The sequence below is a fragment of the Aedes aegypti genome, chromosome 3, assembly GCF_002204515.2.
Source record: "Aedes aegypti strain LVP_AGWG chromosome 3, AaegL5.0 Primary Assembly, whole genome shotgun sequence".
Taxonomy (NCBI): Eukaryota; Metazoa; Arthropoda; class Insecta; order Diptera; family Culicidae; genus Aedes; species Aedes aegypti.
The window spans coordinates 148796884-148817310 of record NC_035109.1 but is presented as its reverse complement, the minus strand read 5'-3'; the positions used below and the strand labels follow the sequence as shown (position 1 = coordinate 148817310).

General features: G+C 40.3%; 1 protein-coding gene across 1 annotated transcript in view; it reads right to left on the bottom strand.

Annotated features, from left to right (window-relative positions):
* Positions 1-2031: 2031 nt before the first annotated feature.
* LOC5572948 (trichoplein keratin filament-binding protein) overlaps positions 2032-20427 on the bottom strand; it is a 150046-nt gene continuing 131650 nt past the window's right edge. The window contains exons 3-4 of the mRNA XM_001654226.2: positions 7693-8003; positions 2032-3446 (exon numbers count right to left, since the gene is read on the bottom strand). Coding sequence (XP_001654276.2) covers positions 2236-3446; positions 7693-7972 — 1491 coding nt within the window. The 5' untranslated portion in view covers positions 7973-8003 and the 3' untranslated portion in view covers positions 2032-2235. The remainder of the gene's footprint in view (positions 3447-7692; positions 8004-20427) is intronic.

Here is a 20427-nt window from a genome sequence, read left to right as displayed (position 1 = left end):
AAAATCCTAAAACGAATCCCTGATGGAATTCCTTGATGAACCCCTGATATAATCTCTAGAGAAATTCCAGGTGTAATCTCCGAAGGAAATCCTGATGGAATCCCTAGAGGAACTTCTGAAGGAACCCCTGTAGGAATTCCGGATGGAGTCTAGTTGCTTTAAAAAGCAAAACCGGATTGAATCCTTGGAGTAACTCCTGATGTAATCCCTTGTAGAACTTGTGATGTAATTCCTGGAAGTATTCCTATTGGGTCCCCAGGAGGAACTCTCAATGGAATCCTTAGAGGAATTCCTGATGGAATCTCTAGAAGAGTTCCAGGTGGAATCCCTGGAGAAACTCCTGATGAAATCCCTAGAAGAACTTCTGATGAAATCCCTATAGGAACTCCTGTGGAAAGACTCAAGGGAACCCCTGATGAAATCCCTAGAGAAACTTTGGATAGAATTCCTGGAGGACTATGTAAAGGAGCAGCTAATGAAATCCTTTGTGGACCTTCTGATTCAATCCTTGGAGGAAATCCAGGTGGAATCTTTGAAGGAACTCCTGATGAAATCGATGCATCAGTACTTCTGTTGTAATCTTTAGGACTTCTGATGCAATCCCTGGAGGAACTCTCAAAAGAATCCATAGAGGAACGCCTGATGAAATCCCTGAAGGAATTTCTAATTGAATCCCTATAGAAATTTCCGATGGCACATCGTTAAGAACTCCTGATGAAATCCCTATAGAAACTCTTGGAGACTGTTGCTGTTGTTACTGGTGGAATCACTAGAGAAACTTTGTAATCCCTAGAAGAACTTCTGATTCAATCTCTGGAGGAGTTTCAGGTGTGATCTTTAAAGAAGTTCCCGATGGAATATAATCTAATCTAATCTAAAGGAGTTCCCGATGGAATCTTTGGAAAAACTCCTTATGAAATCCCTAAAAGAAATCCTAATGCATTTCCTTGAGGATCTCCTGAGTTCTGATATAATCTCTTGATGAATTCCAGCTGGAATACCTAGAGGAATTTCAGATGAAATATCTAGAGGAACTCCTGATGTAATCGCTATAGGAACAACTGATGAAATCCCAGGAGGAACTTCTTAAAATATCCCTAAAAGAAATCCTGATTGAATTTCTTGAGTAATTACTGATGTAATTTCTTGATCCAATATCAGTTTCTCCTACTACCGCGCTGCAACCGGTAAGTGGTATTTACGACCCAACTCATAACAGGCCATTTGCACCGGGTGATTCCTTTACAGAAATTAATAAGTGCACATTTTCGATTCAATAGAAAGTACTCATCGTTCTTCGCCATTCTGCATCGTGAAATGTTACGAAAACTGATTGAGTTTTGTGCAGTGATCCAAAGAGAAAATCGACCACTGCAGATACGCCTGTATGATACTCAATGCGAGATATGAACATCCCCGAGGAAATACCGTAAGGTGGTTCTGGGTAGAAAAGAGTCTGAGGCTAAGGTTACCCTTAGCCTCAGACCCTTTTCTCCCCGGAACCACTTGTCTTTTTTTTTTTTAGGGTAGGGTACAAAAAAGCTTCAAAAGCCAGACCTGTTGTGTGTTGGCACGGTGTGGGACTCACGTTAGGCGTGCTTAACCACTAAACAACTTTCCCTACTACTCCTGTGCCTCGATCCCCCCCCGGAACTACATCAGGCAACTTCATCGGGGGAGGGCTGTGCTCATGCACTTCTTCAATCTCAGCCTCTAACTGTTCTGCTAGTTCGCTGTTGGAGCGTTTTGCCCAATTGGCGGTTGAACATCTCGCCGGAACTTTGGACAGCAGTACCACCTGTCTGTGCATTCTGTATAACACTTGAGCAATTCAGCGAGAATTGCTCTAGTACAGTCCAGGGACTGGTTTTAGTGGATCGTCGGTAGTGCGGCATCCCCGCACACCCTGAGTTACCTTCTCAAGGGTCTGATTGCAGATTTCCCCATTGTAACAAATATATATATGAATGTGTATGATATATCCTAGATATAAAGCATTGCCAGAAGGAAGATTTCGGAAAACACAATCCAATTGATTACAAAATTAGAAATATTTACTATCTTAATCTTAAAAAATATCGTCAAAAATTCGTAAAATCTCGATGCATCTAGGCACTTATTGATTCTCAGAACACAATGTCTTAGTCTTTGGAAAGTCATGCACGATGTCCTACAATCTACTCATGTCATTCACTTAATCAAACCTATTTCAAAATACTTGAATCCTTGGAACCGTTAGCACCAGGCTACCTTCTTACGACCGAACTTAGGCACCGACAAGGTGCCAGTTGATCCGTCCCCATCATCGGGCGTTTTCCGTTCGGACAGCTTCAAATCCCGCACACTCAAATCGTCAAATGGGAAAATGCTGCTAAACGTGGAACTGCGATGGGAGTTTTGCGTTGAAGGTCTACTGTCGCTCAACTTGGCGCCATTGTCCTTTTGCACTAGCAACTCTCGAATCTGATTCGACGAACCGACAACTGTCGTATCCCTGGCTTTCTCGCTCATCAGCTCCTTCAGCTGTTGATTGGCACTTTCGATGGCCTTGATGTGAGTTTCGCGTACCTCAATCAGATCGCGCTGCCTTTGGATGGTGTCCATGAGTTTCGTCTCGAAATCGATGATCCGATCCTCCAGCAGACATCTCAACTGCTGTTCCCTAATCAGGGCTTCCTCGTTCCACTTGTCCTCCCACTTGGACAAATTGTGCTTGGCTTCCGATTCGTACATCGTTTCGATGGCCGTTTGTTGCTCGACCTCCAAGTCGTACTGCAGTTGGAATTTCTTCCTCAGATAGTCGATGCTTTCATTCGACTCTGGATTGTCAATTGCTATTCTCTTCAGTAGCTGCAGATCGTGCTTCAGATCGTTGCGAACTGCTTCCGATCGTTCACGGAGCAGCATTTTGATGCGCCGCAGGTTGTGCATGGCCACGATCCGATCCCGGCGTCGATCGTTGTACACTCGAAGCTGATCGAGTTCCTTTTCGAACTCTTCCTTCTTGGTCCTCAGTCGCATTTCGTACATTTTCAGTTCGTTCATTTCCTGTTCTCTCGCTTTAAGTTCCTTCACGTGCACTTCTTGGTGAACTCGCAGCTCCTTTATTTGTTGCTCTCTGAGCTTGCTCTTTTCGAGCAAGAGTTCCTCGTGACGCCGTGCTTCCTCGTGGAGACGAATCTCCCGTTCTTGATTTTCCTTACGCTCTTTCTCATTCTGGAGCTGCAGTTCTACTTGGCGATCCAACCAGTTCAGTTTGGCCATCGCTTGGTTGGAATTTTTCGAATCCAATATCACGGCATCCCGGTCGTAACCCATGCGCCATTTGGTGTATAGCCGAGCTTCTAAATCTACGCGGCGTTTTGCTTCCTCTATGTCGTTTAAGCGGGAACGGACGCCTTCCAGAAGTTCCGTTGGAATGGGTTTTGGTTTAGGGCGGTTCTTTTCTGAAATTTAAAAAGAAAAAAAAATCAATCGCTGGTAAAGATCAACTTCTCTGCAGAAATTATTTTAAAGCATGCTGCTAGGTAGGGTCGATGTACAAATAGCCGCACAGCTAAGAGAAATATTCATATAAAATCGTAAAATAACGCTAGCGTAATTATTTTTACATCATCTGAAAGCTTTTTATTTTGGTTTTGTGGAAAAAATATGAAAACTACGAAAACTCATATGTTTGTATTTGTTATCGCTTGTGCCACTATAGGAATACATGTACCTATTTCTAATTTCTGTTCCTATAGTAGCACAAGCATCACGGCGTTGGCAAAACACTAATCAAAACCGTATTTTTATAAAACTTATATTTTTCCTACAATATGTGGATAAAAAGCTTTCGTTTGATGTAAAAAAAGTTCTTAATTCATCAATTATTTCGTATAATAAAAAATATTTTCTCTCAGTAGTGCTACTATAGGAACAATAGGTTTACTATAGGCTCAAGGGAACTAAAATTTTAAGCAAAACTATTTTTTTCGATCATTTTTTGAACAAAATCAAGCTGTGTATCAATGCAATGGTACTTAGATAGATTGCTCCTGACCTTCAAAAATTATTTTGAAAAGATTTATAGCAAAACGGCCGTAAAAAGCCACTAGTGCGACTATAGGGGACTGCCCACCAAGGGAACAACGACCCTATGTGCAAATAAATTCAGAAAGAAAATCCTGAAGAAATTTCTGGAAGCAGTGGCGTAGCTAGGGCTCTTGATAGAGATGTTTGCCTTATATCATTATGGATTTTAGTGAAAGAATAGGACATAAATTGATGTAGTCGTCTTCTTTTTTCTGGCGTTACGTCTCCACTGGGACAGAGCCTGCTTCTCAGTGTTCTTATGAGCACTTTCACAGTTATTAACTGAGAGCTTTTATTGCCAAAGTTGCTATTTTCGCATTCCTATATCGTGTAACAGGTACGAAGATACTCTATGCCATGGGAAGTCGAGAAAATTTCCAACCCGAAAAGATCCTGCATGCTAATATAGTGCTATTATACAGCTGACATGCCCTATATTCGCCGTATGATAGCCCTATAAGGCCAAAAAAGCGAATTAGCGGGCCAGTGGTTACTTCAGTATTCCAGGAGAAAATTATAGTTATTATTCTCAATAATTTGAACCTTTTCTTGCAACAAAATTGTTACGAATAAGAAAATAATTTGCCATTACATAATAATTTACTTCTATCCGGGAGGCGGTTTATCTACTCCGGACACTGCTTCCAAAGCGGGCCCTGTCGCGCTCAGTTCGACCTACCAGCATGTACTTTGTTTTCGACGCATTCACCATTAGTCCGACTCTTGTTTAGGGCGGGTGAACAAATCTGCCACCGTTTAAAATTTTCTCCCAATAATATCCATGTCGTCCGCGAAGCAAACAAATTGCCCGGATTCGTGAAAATCGTGCCTCGACTGTGAAGTCCGGCTCTCCGCATAACACCTTCGAGTGCAATATTGAACAACAGGCACGAAAGTCCGTCGCCCTATCGTAGTCCCCGCCGAGACTCGAACGAACTGGAGTGTTCGCCCGAGATCTTCACGCAGTTTTGCACACCGTCTATCATTGCTCTAATCAATCTTGTGAGCTTCCAGGGGAAGCTGTTCTCGTCCATGATCTTCCATAGCTCTACACGGTCAATACTGTCGTATGCAGCCTTGAAATCGATGAACAAATGGTGCGTAGGGACCTGGTACTCACGGCATTTCTGGAGGATTTACCGCACGGAAAAGATCTGGTCCGTTGTCGAGCGGCCGTCGATGAAACCTGCTTGATAACTTCCCACGAACTCGTTTGCTATAGGTGATAGACGACGGAAGAGAATCTGGGATAGCACTTTGTAGGTGGCGTTTAGGATGGTGATTGCACGATAATTTTCACACTCCAGTTTGTCGCCCTTTTGGTAGATATTGAGATTTTTAAGTATGCATATAACGCCTTGCTTCCACTCCTCCGGTAGTTGTTTCGTTTCCCAGTTTCTGACTATCAGCCGATGCAGACAAGCGGCCAACCTGCCCGGGCACATCTTGATGAGTTCGGCTCCGATACCATCCTTGCCAGCGGCCTTGTTGTTCTTGAGCTGTTGAGCTGGTTGGTTTCCGCTACCCGCTGTGCTGACGTAGCCATCGCCTTCGTTGTCCTGACCTGTGCCTGTGTTCTCTGCGCCATTCAGGTGTTCATCGTAGTGCTGCTTCCACCTTTCGATCACCTCGCGTCCGTCCGTCAAGATGCTCCCATCCTTATCCCGGCAGATCTCAGCTCGCGGTACGAAGCCTTTGCGGGATGTGTTGAGCTTCTGATAGAACTTCTGCGTTTCTTGAGAACGATACAGCAACTCCATCTCTTGGCATTCCACCTCTTCCAGGCGGCGCTTTTTGTCCCGGAATAATCGTGTCTAAAATTCCGGATAATCGTACCCCGGATAATCGAGTCTCCGGATAATCGAGTCCGACCTGTACCTCTTTGAATTTTATTTTGATTGCCTTGTAGATCTGCATCAAAACCCACAACAAAGAATTGTTCAGTGATTCGCTGAATTTCAGGAATTTGAATTTCAGCGAATTCACCTGATATTTTCCTATTAATCGTTTCAAGATTTTTTTCAACCAATCTTCAAAGAGTTCAATTAGAAACAACCGTAAGCATAGTATTTAATATAAAGTGACCGGATATGTTAGACCTCAATGCGGGACACATTTGGTAAACTTTGTGTGAATTATTAAATAGTTCATATTGTTTTATTAATGTTTTTTTAAATCAATAAAAAAAAATTATGAAAAAGATTAGATATTTTCATGATAGTTTTATGGTAGTTATTTCTATGAAATTTTTAACCTATTGCTCTTTTGCTCAAAATAACACATATTCTAGTGAAATTTTCTCAAACTGTCGTGGAATAATTTTAAACACTCAACCGATAAAAATATCAAAACAAGTTTAAATTTAGATCTGAATCACGCGGTATTTTCGAACTAGATTTCTCATGGAGTAAGCTTTTCGAATAAATTTCAAAGATATTCAAACAAAAAATATTAGCATTTCGAACTGAATCCTTTCAAGATTTTGTATGAAACCATTCCAAGACATATTTCTAATCTAGAATGATTCTGAGCTATATTCGGTGTGTTAATTTGCTTAAAAAAATCTCAGAGTTCAGACATGATGCTTGGCAAAATGCAGGAATTGGAAAAATATTTTGTAAAACAGAAGAAAATTATTGGAAGATTTTGAACAGTGCCATGAGAAGATTATGTACCAAATCATGCGCCTCAAATTAATGAATGCTGTTTCATATCCTGTGAGTATTTTTAAGAGACTGTGCCAGAAATTTTGTGGAAATTTTTACTCGTGTATACTGTGTAAATTCTGATTTTACCAGAACTATGTTTAGATTTTGGCTGTAGGTAAATCTGTGGATTCCATTAATTTCGATCAGAAACCAAACTGTTACAGAAATGTATAGAGCAATACAGCGATCAGAATCATATTAGAGTTCAAATAATATTTTGTAAAGATTCCAACATAAATTATGTTAGAATAAGAATAAATGTCTGTGAATGCTGTTAGGATCTTGACTACAGTTTTGTTGGTACATGGAGAAAGCCATCCGGTATGTTAATTTTGAATTTACACATAACAATAAATAGGTTCATATTTTAACTACAAATTCCATTAATTTTGGTTATCTCTTCAATCCGGGACGTTTTCCGGGACGCTTGGTGATGCGGGACAGGTTGCTCAAATCCGGGACTGTCCCGCACAATCCGGGACGTCTGGTCACTTTAATTTAATATCTTACAACAAACATGATTATCCAAGAATATCTATAAAGATCCAAAAAGAAATGTAGCATCAAAAACTACTGCATGGTGGAAATCCTGGCTACGCCCTCGTATGGGAGGTTTTTTACCGGCAGATTTTTTTTTGTCGTTTTAATCTCGAAACTTATTTCAAATATTAAACGTTTTCGAAAAAAATTTCAAGGCACCTGTGAGTTCGGTAATTAACGGTATATTTTGCAAATCTCTATTTCATGGGTCCCCAAATCTATCTCCGCACCGAGCCCCCAAAACTCTAGCTACGCCACTGGCGAGATCATAAGTTATGCCTCTCTCTTCTACTTTTATACCACTACAATATGAACAATAAACCGCATTCTCTCACAAAAACCCCCTAAACATTAAGAGGAAAACACTCACCCTTAATCTCCCGCTGGAAATCATCCTTTTCCTGTTGCAATTGCACCCGCAGTTTCTCCCGTCGCTCGTTGATAGCGGCTTCTCGTTTTTCCGCTTCCTCCCGTTGGCGAGCGGCTTCCTCGGCCTGGCGATAAAACTGCGGGGAGTTCCAGGAATCGAACCGCGACGTGATGCGACTCCACTGATCGTAGTACCGCTCGACGGCCGCCGACTTTTGGAACTTGATCTGCTCGGCCTCTCGGCGCTTGGCAAGGGCAGCCTGCAGCTTGGCACTCTTCATCGTCGTCGATGTCGATTACTTAAAGTTGACTCTGAAACGACAAAAACGGATTGGTGGCGTCAATGAGGTTTGACTAATGCTGGAAATTATCTCTATGATTACGAAGCATACGGGTCGCTAGACGATGATGGTTGGGTTGTAAATATGTACACGACACGATCATGTCCGATCATGTCAGGAATCCCCGGGGTACAATTCCAGTAAAAAAGTATTATCAATTGCGCCATTATGAGTGTTTCGATACATTTAAAGCACTGCCGAAGCTGTTGTATTTAGAGCAAATATTTTAAACAAAAATGTGAAGTCATCCAGCTCAAGTGCAATAACTTGGAAAGCAAATATTAGATACCTACCTAAACAAAATTTACGATGCGTCAATGTTTCAAACATCCTAATTTGTTATCACACGGCAAATACTTGTTTTGCGGAACTATAACAGGTCACGGTGGTACACGGTTTAAATTTCAATCACATGTGAATTTTATGGTTGTATCTTGTGAAACAATTAACTAGGGTAGAAGCACCGGTTGTAGCCATAGTGAATTATACACCGCTTTACATAACAAATCAGTATGAAACATTTCGTATTCAGCAGACCACATTTACATGATAGAGCATCATTAATACTCTTCAGAATTGGTCAAAAATTAAAATAAATGATCCATTTTCCTAATAATTTATATGCATATAGTAGTACAGCCAGGGTATTCCTAATTGGGCCACTCCACTGTCCAAGCAATCAATGTGATTGGAAAATTCAGGAGACTAGGTTAAATATCTCCACGAACTTTGTTCTGGTGACCTACTTGTACAGGGGATAGGCAAAATGATTGAGATAGGCAAAATTTTGCCCAAATTCAAATGCTTATAACTTTATGAAAAATGGATGAAATTGGATGCATCTGGAAGCAGTCGACGGCAAATTTGGTCCAGTTTTAGGAACTTCCTTGGCCATGCATATTGGCCACTGGACACCGGAGATGTTCCGGATTTTCTGAGGTCATGTCCAAATGTCATTTTTTCTGTCGCTTGTATTTTTGTGATTTACACCTTCAAAAATCTTGATGTTTTTACCCATATTGATGTGTTTTCGGACATGTTCCGAATTGGCCACATCCCCCGGGGCACCTGGAACCTACTATAAAGTGGTTATGGCAGCCGGTGATGCTGGAAATGCTTCGGAAAGCATAACCTTTGGAAATAATGAAGTTTGATGCCCATATTGATATGGTTCCGGATATGTTCCTAATTGACCACTTCCCCCAGGGCACCTGGAACGTTCTATAGAGTGGTCTGTGCATCTAATGGTTCTGAATACGCTGCAGGAAACATCATTTTTAAGGTTGGTGTCCACATGGATATAGCTCCGGATAATATTTACATGATTGGAAATACAAACATGACTGACCATGCTTTCCGGAACCAGTTTTACGGAAATGGTCATATTTCTGAAGATTTCCAACCATTCTTAATGCGTCCGGTGGCATTCAACTTCCTATTAGTACTAGTTTCTAGGAAAATTGCAAACATCTATCTAACTTTACACCACACAAAAATACAAGCGACAGAAAAAATGACATTTGGACATGACCTCAGAAAATCCGGAACATCTCCGGTGTCCAGTGGCCAATATGCATGGCCAAGGAAGTTCCTAAAACTGGACCAAATTTGCCGTCGACTGCTTCCAGATGCATCCAATTTCATCCATTTTTCATAAAGTTATAAGCATTTGAATTTGGGCAAAATTTTGCCTATCTCAATCATTTTGCCTATCCCCTGTATATTGATAAACTCGATTAAAGATTTCTATTGAATTCCGATATTTTCCATACATATTACGGATTGAAAGCTTTCATATAACGTATTTGCAAAAGGGACTGGCTGGGAAAGGGCCTGCTTCTCAGTTCAGTGTTCTCATGAGCACTTCCACAGTTATTAACTGAGAGCTTCCTTTGTCAAATTGACCATTTTTGCATGTTGTTATTGTGTGGCAAGTACAAAGATAGTATATGCCCTGATAAGTCAAGCAAATTTCCTTAACGAACAGATATTTGACCGGTGGGATTCGAACCCGTTCCTGCTCGGGATTCCTTGTTAGATATATTCATCAAGAAACTTCGCAGCAATCAACTAATGATCAGTCAAAAATCTCATCAAAAATCCAAGAGATAGATTTGAGAAGACATTTGTTTTGTGTGCGTTTTTTAGATACTGATTTTAGAAATATTTTTTTACAAAATAAGTTGACCTATCATTGCTATAAAGATTTTTTTTAATTCGTAATTAATATTTATTAGGTTCAAGATTTTCTCTGTGGAATTTTCAATTTGCGAATCATTCAACCTGACAAGCATCACAGCTTCCTACATATTTTATTTCAATCTATCATGTTTAAGTCTATCATTTTTTAAACTTCAGTGGCGTTCTTACAAAATATGTATCTTCAGAAATTTTATCAACTGCGTCACTCTTTGGCACCCTCTGGAGCTAGCGCCTTATGGCACTATTCAGACAGACCATCGCAAAAAAGTCAAATATTCATCTACTAATGGTTTAATTACAATTTTTAAAGCTTATCTCTCATGAATTTATTTACCGCGTAGCAGAAAAAAAATCAGCTCGTACTAGGAATCGAATCAAATAGCCACCTTATTATCTAAGCCAGGGACTTTACCACAAGACTAAGAATGATCGTATCATCAAATTATTCATGAAAAATAGGAAAACTAATAATTTTAGTTTTAGAATTTATTCACATGTAACAAATATGTATATGATTTTAGTATTTTTTGGTTTTTGAAATGATCATCAACTACGTGCCAAATTCTAAAGCATTAGTTTTTTTTTTAAAGAACTGTGCATTCGGAACTTGGTAAAAAACATTGGTAAAAAAACTCTCCTAAGATAGTTTTTGGTATATTAATTTCAAATTTAAAAACAAATGTTTATTTAAAATTTTTATTAAAATTAAATAGCGATCTTCAAGAATTATAAAAATAATTTGCATTCAAACGCAAATGTCTAAAACATACTTTGAAAGCCTAAAATGGCATGTGACTATAATGGAGCAAATATTTTTTTCTACATTTATAAGATTTAATCACCGCATGACTTTATTATTATTAAAATTCATTGGCTTTTTTCGGTGAATATGTGTGAACAACACAATCGAAACGACAAATCGTTGCCTAACGTCCTGGTCTTGAACGGCTAGATGTTGTAGTGTTGGTCACTACTAACACTAGACAGGCAAAAAATTTGTCGCCTCGACCTGTTAACTATATTGTTCGGCGTATGTAACAGTTCTATCGATCGTTGGCATATTTTCGGCGATTGATACGAAATTGACGTTACTTATTGGATTTTTTCGCGTCTAATATCGCATACCCCTAATTTGCCCAAGTGATCATTCGAACTGAAATTAGATTTCTTTGCCAATTATATTCTACATTTATAAGGTTTAATCACCGCATGACTTTATTATTATTAAAATTCATTGGCTTTTTTCGGTGAATACAATATCTATACTCAGAGTGAAAGGGAGTAACGAAAGTAATGAAATGACAAGATGGATAGAATCGCAAGCGAGCGACTATTAATTTCTCTCGTCGCTCGCTTGCGATTCTATCCATCTTGTCATTTCATTACTTTCGTTACTCCCTTTCACTCTGAGTATAGATATTGTATTCACCGAAAAAAGCCAATGAATTTTAATAATAATAAATATTTTTTTCATAATCGACTCAATAACCAATTGAATTGGTTTCAATTTTATGTTCATCTGCTTATCACGAGAATAAATAACATCCAAAATTTGTAGAAGTATTTTGATATTACATATAAATCGGCATAATGTAGCATCATCAGTCATCCGATCAAATGCGAAACCTTTTCTGGGACGCTTGATATTGCGGGACAGATGGCTTGAATCCAGGACTGTCTGGTAACTTTAATTTAAGGGGCCCCTGCTTTGTAGCCGTGGACTCTAACCACTCGACTAAGGAAAGCCCCAGAAAACAGACAAAGGGTTAAAATTCCACACACATTTACGCCATTCGGCACGCTTCTTTTATGTGCATCCAAGAGACGTAAAATTACATGATTTTTTTGGGAGTAAGTAGCATAGCATAGCATTATTATTTATTTATTTAGTTGGTGTTACATCAATTAATTTGATAAAACCTCGTTAACGATGTTACGCCAATTTACTCGGTCCATGGCTGTATCTCTCCAACCTCGATTTTGGCCCACGTTCTCCAGATCTTGTTGCACCTGATCAAGCCACCTCGCTCGCTGTGCTCCCCGCCTTCTTGTGCCAACCGGATTCGACGCGAACACCATCTTTGCAGGATTGTTGTCCGGTAGTCTTGCAACATGCCCTGCCCAGCGCACCCTTCCGGCTTTCGCAACCTTCTGGATACTTGGTTCGCCGTAAAGCCTAGCGAGCTCGTGGTTCATTTTTCGCCGCCACACACCGTTCTCCTGTACTCCGCCAAAGCCCTTCGTTCGAACACTCCAAGTGCTTGTAGGTCCTCTTCCAGCATGGTCCATGCTTCATGTCCATAGAGGACCACCGGTCTTATAAGCGTTTTGTACATGGTACATTTGGTGCGGGGGTGAATCTTTCTCGACCGCAGCTTCTTCTGGAGCCCATAGTAGGCGCGACTTCCACTGATGATGCGTCTCCGTATTTCACGACTAACGTTGTTATCAGCCGTTAACAAGGATCCGAGGTAGACGAACTCATCAACCACCTCAAAAGTATCTCCGTCTATCGTAACACTGCTTCCCAGGCGGGCTCTGTCGCGCTCGGTTCCGCCCATCAGCATGTACTTTGTTTTTGACGCATTCACCACCAGGACGACTTTTGTTACTTCACGTGTCAGGCGGGTGTAAAGCATAGCATAGAAATACTATAAATGTGAATGGTTGCTACTCCGTGATTGATTGGAACTGGTAAGAATTGCACTTCGATCCAAATGAATAAGGGATGGGATTTTCCGCTTGCTCTCGAAGTGCACATTTTAGCAGCTCTCATATGATTGATCAATAACGGCGCCGATCTAGTCTTTACAGTCAGTTGCGATTGGGAAGGAATGGTAGTATGTAATGATTGTTGGTTCTAAAGACCGAGAATACCTCTACATCTCCAAAATCACCACTGGAAGCGTGTTGATTAGTGAAGGATCTTTGGATTAGGTAGGTAAATACGACACATAGTTAAAACTAATTTTACATTTTTGGCTCGCGATTCAAAGATATGTGTGTTTTTTTTTACAAGGGGGAAATCTGCAAACAGATCCCCTTAGAAGGTAACTTAGGGAATGTGGAGATGACGCACCAACGACGACTTTTAAAATTGCTCAAGTACATCGACATTACCCTTGGCCTCAGACCCTTATCTCCCCGGAACCACCTTACGGTACTTCTTCGGGGAGGGGCCTTTGCATATAGCACAACACGTGTAGCAGAAGTAGCCTAGCCAAACTGCTTCTCCTAGCCGACTTAAACAATGTTACAAGGGACCAGCCTCGGCAGGGCTAATCCTCTGCAGCCAACTCTTGGTCGGCTCGCCATACTCCACTGCACTGTGACGTCACGCATCAATTTTGACAGGTACTGGTCCTGTTGTTTACAGTTTGGACTTTGTACTTTTTTCGAATCATTCTTAATTTCGTGAAAGTTTGCTGCGAGGAGAGGTCAAATCCACTGCAGATACCCACGGATCGTATTATTCTATATTCCTACCGTGGAAAATCGTCACCATCAGCATGCTGGTGATAGAAATGCAAAGATGAAAAAATTATGGAAAAAACGACTAAGTTCGAAACGTAAACAACAGGACCAGTAGCTGTCAAATAAGTGAGGTTAGGCTCGTCATATGCAGCGCTCTATAGGCGCTGCAATTCTAACATAATATGAGTGACAGCCGTAGCCGTATTACATACCAGCACTCGGCATCCGCACACATTCTCTCTATTATATTGTCGGGGGACGTATCCCCTCCGCATGTAGTAAGCATGCGACCTCTCACAACAATGAAACGGGGGCAATCGAACACGACATGCTCCGCTGTTTCCTCCACACCAGCACAATTGGGGCACGCAGGAGATTCTGAGTGCCCAAACCTATGCAGGCATTGCCTATAGCAACCATATCCTGACAGAAACTACGTCAGGTGGAAGTTCACTTCCTAATTGTTACAGTAGAGCTGTTAGACATCATCCTGGATTGCGCCGTTATAGCCGTAGATGCCCTTTTACAGGTATATTCAACGTGGCTAGCAAAGCTGAGCTTGTCATCGATCATTACCCCAAGATGCCTAAGGGATCGCTTGGACTCTATTGTGCAATCCAGCAACCGAGATAAGCGCCCGTTGCTCGGACTTGCGGTTGTGGGCCATCACCACCTCAGTCTTGTGACGGGTCAGCCCTAATTTCCCAGACTTCATCCATTCCTCAACTATGGAAATAGAGTGCGCTGCTGTCAACTCTACTTCCTCCATCGATTCACCATAGACCACTAGGGTGATATCGTCGGCGAAGCCAACAATCTTAACACCCGTCAGTATGTCATCGTACATTGCATTCCATAGTAGCGGGACCGGTATATTGTGTGGCGATTCTACTCCATTACCCCGAATGCCGTCACCCCGAATTCCATTACCCATAATGTACCATTACCCCGAATTCCATAACCCCGAATGCTATTTCCCCGAATTTACAATTATCTTGACATGATGATATTGATGACATTTTCCCATGATATTGGAATTCGGGGTAATGGGATTCGGGGTAATAGGGTAGAATCTGTGTGGCATGCTCGAAGTCAAGAAAATTTCCTTCACGAAAAAATCCTCGACTGGCGGAATTTGAATCCACGACCCTCGCTATGACTAAGCGAATAAAACTGTGTGTTTACCGCTATGTCTAAGAAAACATCTAATTGAATTTCAACACTTCCCTTCACTTTTGCAAAAGAAAAAGAAAATACTGAAAATCACTAGTAACTCTAATATGTTGCTTATCTTGACAGATACACTTATGTCGTCTGCGACTTACAGATTTCTTCAGTGTCGAGTGCTCGATAATAATCGAAAAAATGACTTGTTCTGTTAGGTTTATCTTGTACCTCATTCCATAGTAAATATTGTATTAAGATATTCCTGGAATATCAGAGCTAGATATGTAATAGTTTTATTGGTACAGTATGTCAAAGTTAGAGTTCTTAAGAAAAAAAATAAGAATTCAGTGCGAACACAACTTATACATTAGGCCGTCCCTTATTTTTCGAAAATGAGAAATGTTACAAGTTCGCTGTTGTAAAGTGCTCGTTTTGGTAAGAAAAAAAAATCAGGTAAAAATTTTAAGTCCGTACGTGGACGCTAAGTGGTCCTCCAACGGCCCCGAAGGTATCGGGTGTAAATGACCCTCGTGCGCAAAATTGAGCTCGCTGCTCTAGTGGACGCAATATGAGTACGAAAAGCCACTAGTAACAAATTGATAATCAGCATAGAATTTTTAGTAAAATAATATTTTATACTGTGGATATCTTCATAATACTGTACGCTGACATACAATTCCTAATGGGCCATTTTACGAAACAGGTCAAATGACAGGAGACCTGGAACTTTTCAATCATCGTCGTCAGTTTTCGTGATGATGATGGTTGATGGCTGTGCGCATTTCTGGCGTAGCTTTTCAGGCGAAAACATGAATGGAGAAAAAATATAAAATATTTCTGATCACAAAAGTGCCTTTTTATGTGCAATATGGGTAACAAAGAGGTAGCTGATACAACAACTAGGTGTAATGTTGAAGTAACGAACGTTTTTGGATCTTTTTTTTGTCATTGTCTCAATGTTCCCGTTTAGTAAGATGAGGCGTTGTTAAAAATCACGCTGGATTTAATCCCAGGTCTCCTGTCAATTGACGCCGTTGCGGCGATCACCTGTTCCGAAAAGTCTCGTAAAATGGCTCATTACAAAGGGATTGTTCAAATATTACGTAACGCAACAGAGGGAGGGGGGTCTTCCGTAGTGTTACGGCTCATACAAATGTTTTAAATTTTTCGTACAAAAGCTGTTACGTGGGGGAGTAGCGTGGGGCTTATTTCCAAAAATCTTCCGTAGCCAGGATTTACAAAGTGGAAAATGATCATCGGTCCAAAAATAACATCCTGTGAAAAAATGGGAATTTGTGGTGAAGGTTTAGAGGTCGCGCAAAGGACGTAAGTGCAGTTTTCCCATTTTAGTGAAATCTGAAAAAAATTGGTATGCTTTTCAGCTTGTTTTGGTGATTTTAGGACCCTTAAGGACAAAAAATCACCTCAAAATTGCGATATCTCCACTCCTTTAGATTATACTTGACGAAATATATTTTATGCATGCGATTTTTGGCCCTTGAATAGGTTACGCTGACTGATTACTATGAACCCGAATAAGCATATGGATAGCTGGGGAGGATTCCTATGCTAGTAGAATGGAACAAAGGGCAAAGAAGAATGAGAGAAAGAACAAAGAACACAGAAGAATGTAAGGTGGGTTGGGTTTAAAAGGTGGGAGGGTGTAACCTGGGACGAGACTAGCGGAGACGGTCTTCTTTTTCTGTGATTGCTGAGTTTTTTTCTTATTCCACTCTGTGTTTATATCAATCGTGCGCAAGACGTGCAGACCCTCACATGGACAGCTCACCAAAAATTATTACGTTTGCATCACACCGAAGCTTAAATAGGCTTTTGAGTGAAAGTTCATGCCAGCAAAAGTAACAGACATTATAAATAACTATCCTTGTAGCTAGATTTATCAGCATCTTTGGAAAAACTGCTCTGCTGACTGAGATTTTTTAATAACAATTTATTTTGAATACAATACTTTTCACTTTTTCAGCCATAAAAACGACGGGCGGCATTTGGTACCTGTTAATACATGAAAAATAAACTGTTCTTTATGTTGGATTATCTATGAAACAATTTAATTCTCATTGAGTACCAACATAATATTACCAAGCTGCAACAATGTGATAATAACCATTTATCTAGTATATTTAACTGCGCAATAGAAACTTAGTTAGTAGAGGCAACAACCTTGAATAACATCTGCCATAATAGTAAAAATGACAATATTTGTTCTTATGTTAATCATGAAATCACTTCGGTTGAAAATCGTTGATGCGAGTCTGTCAATTATAACCCCGATTGTAGTAATTTTCACCATCAAGCTTCTTTCAGTGTAGTGAAGCTTAGCTTAGCTTAGCTTAGCTTAGCTTAGCTCAGACTGACTACACATATCAATGGTTGCTATTCCGTGATTGACCGAAGTCAGTGAAAATGCACAAAGAATCAACTAGAAGTTTGACTGGGATTGGCCATAATCTTCTTCAGTGTGCATCATTCAGAGCCTCTATTTATACAGGGTCAATAACGGCGCCGGCCACGTCCTTGCAGTCAGGTGGGATTGAGGGAAGGAATGATAGTGTGTAACCTTTGCTATTTGGAGACCGTGTTTGCCTCTGCATCTCCACAAAGGTTACTGGGAGGGATGTTTGTTAATGGGGAGGATCGTTGGGTCACAGGATTCACTTTGATAAGCGATTAGACCATGATAAATAATTATTTGTGACATATAAACATGATTATGCCGACACTTGGGGTGACGAACCATTCAAAGTTTGTTGAACAAATACCTAAATGTAACATTCCTAACACTCCTATTCTTATGCCGACACTTACAGTGACGAACCATCCAAAGTTTGTTGAATAAAATGAACCTTTCGGAAGTCTACACTTGTAGTGTCGAACCATTCAAAGTTTTTTTTAATTACAAAAAATAAGGTAAAAAAGAGGGGTGTTTTGAAAAAAAAAGTTAAATATTAATAATTCATGGATCAGAGTTTATGTCGACACTCACAGTGACGAACCATTCATAGTTTGTTTAAAAATCATATATACATATAAGGACTAATCGAACGCGGCAATTTTTCACTTTACTCGTCCGACGCGCGACATGTTTGATCCTGCCCTCATCGCTCGCCCCCGCAGGAGCAAGCGTCAAGGTCGAAGGATCAAACACTACTAACGAACCGATCACTTTTTCACTGCTTCACTACCGACGCACGACATGTTTGATCCTGCCCTCATCGCTCGCCCCCGCAGGAGCAAGCGTCAAGGTCGAAAGATCAAACACTACTAACGAACCGATCACTTTTTCACTGTTTCACTACCGACGCGCGACATGTTTGATCATGCCCTCATCGCTCACCCCCGCAGGAGCAAGCGTCAAGGTCGATGGATCAAACACTACTAACGAACCGATCACTTTTTCACTGCTTCACTACCGACGCGCGACATGTTTGATCATGCCCTCATCGCTCGCCCCCGCAGGAGCAAGCGTCAAGGTCGAAAGATCAAACACTACTCTCAAGCTTCTTTCAGTGTAGTGAAGCAGTGAAAAAGTGTTCGGTTCGTTAGTAGTGTTCAAGGATGGGAAAAAATCGCCTCTAGCGACTAACAACATAGTATTTGAATGGTTTAAGAGGGCCGTTGCTCTTGCAGAAGCATGATTTGAACAGCTCATCACGCGCGCATAGCAAGTAGAGGGTCTTGTTTCCCGGACTCAAAAAAATCCCGGGATTCGGGATTCTATTTTTAAAAATCCCGGGATTTCCCGGGACAAAAATCAAATGCTTCCAGAACGACTATAGAACAGACAGAGCGAGTTTTGAAGCAAAATATAGTTTAATAGAGTACTTTTATAATAACCGAACCTGTTTTTGAAGGTGATTTTGAATTTTTTTTGGGAAAAAAACAATGCAATCTTAGATTTTATTAATCTAAATTTCACCTATCTGCAATCGAAGTTAATGATCATTTATTTAAGTTAATTTGAAACGAAAATCAATCGTGATGCATAATCACTCTCAAATTTTACCAAGAAGTCTTTTAAATTCTACTCTCATGATTATGCAACTTATTTAGATTGTTGTATCATAAGAAATCTTCATGCTTTAAAATGATTGACATAACAGCCATGTTAGACGTTATAGCCACGTTAGACCAGGAAAAGTGTAAGGCACACCGGGCAAATTGAAAAGGCTACGGGAAGATAAAAAAAAACGATCCACCAAATCAATTGTTGACAAATGGAGCAAACCGTAGAGAAATCTGTTATAGTTTATTTAAAATTATGTAACTAACATGCCAGAGAAACACAAATTTAAGCATAAGTGGCCTTAAATCTCAATAAAACTCTTAGGGTCGATTTCTTCACCCTCGCTTAGGCCTTAAACCTAGTTTAACTATATGGGTAAGCGTAGTTTACGGCCTAAGCGAAGGTGAAGAAATCGGCCCTTAGAGAGTAAGCTGAATGCAATAACTAAAATACATTCTTGCATCAACAGTCACAAAAAAAAACATTATTTTAAAAAATACAACAGCATTTTCTAGTTAAACATGAAATTTCGGGAAATCCCGGGATTTTAGAAAATATCCCGGGATTCGGGATTTTTTAGATCCCGGGATTTCCCGGGATTTTTGTCCCGGGATTCCCGGGACGAGACCCTCTAATAGCAAGGATAAATGGAGCATCCGATGATTTTTCAACAAACTATGAATGGTTCGTCACTGTGAGTGTCGACATAAACTCTGATTCATGAATTATTAATATTTAACTTTTGTTTTCAAAACACCCCTTTCTTTTTACCTTTATTTTTGTAATTAAAAAAACTTTGAATGGTTCGACACTACAAGTGTAGACTTCCGAAAGGTTCACTTTTTCAACAAACTTTGGATGGTTCATCACTGTAAGTGTCGGCATAAGAATAGGAGTGTTAGGAATGTTACATTTAGGTATTTGTTCAACAAACTTTGAATGGTTCGTCACATCAAGTGTCGGCATAATCATGTTTATATCTCACAAATAATTACTTATCATGGTCTAATCGCTTATCAAAGTGAATCCTGTGACCCAACGATCCTCCCCATTAACAAACATCCCTCCCAGTAACCTTTGTGGAGATGCAGAGGCAAACACGGTCTCCAAATAGCAAAGGTTACACACTAACATTCCTTCCCTCAATCCCACCTGACTGCAAGGACGTGGCCGCCGTTATTGACCCTGTATAAATAGAGGCACTGAATGATGCACACTGAAGAAGATTATGGCCAATCCCAGTCAAACTTCTAGTTGATTCTTTGTGCATTTTCACTGACTTCGGTCAATCACGGAATAGCAACCATTGATATGTGTAGTCAGTCTAAGCTAAGCTAAGCTAAGCATAAAAACGACGGGCGGCATTTGACATTTCGTGACAGCGGAATCTGAGCTGCATGTGACGTTATTTTTCCACTTCGCGAGTCTCTCTCAGGGTGTAACTGATGATATTATATTAGAATGAACTGCGGAAACGTGAAAACATCTCGGTTGGATATATGAGATGTGATTATATGCAAGTTTAACA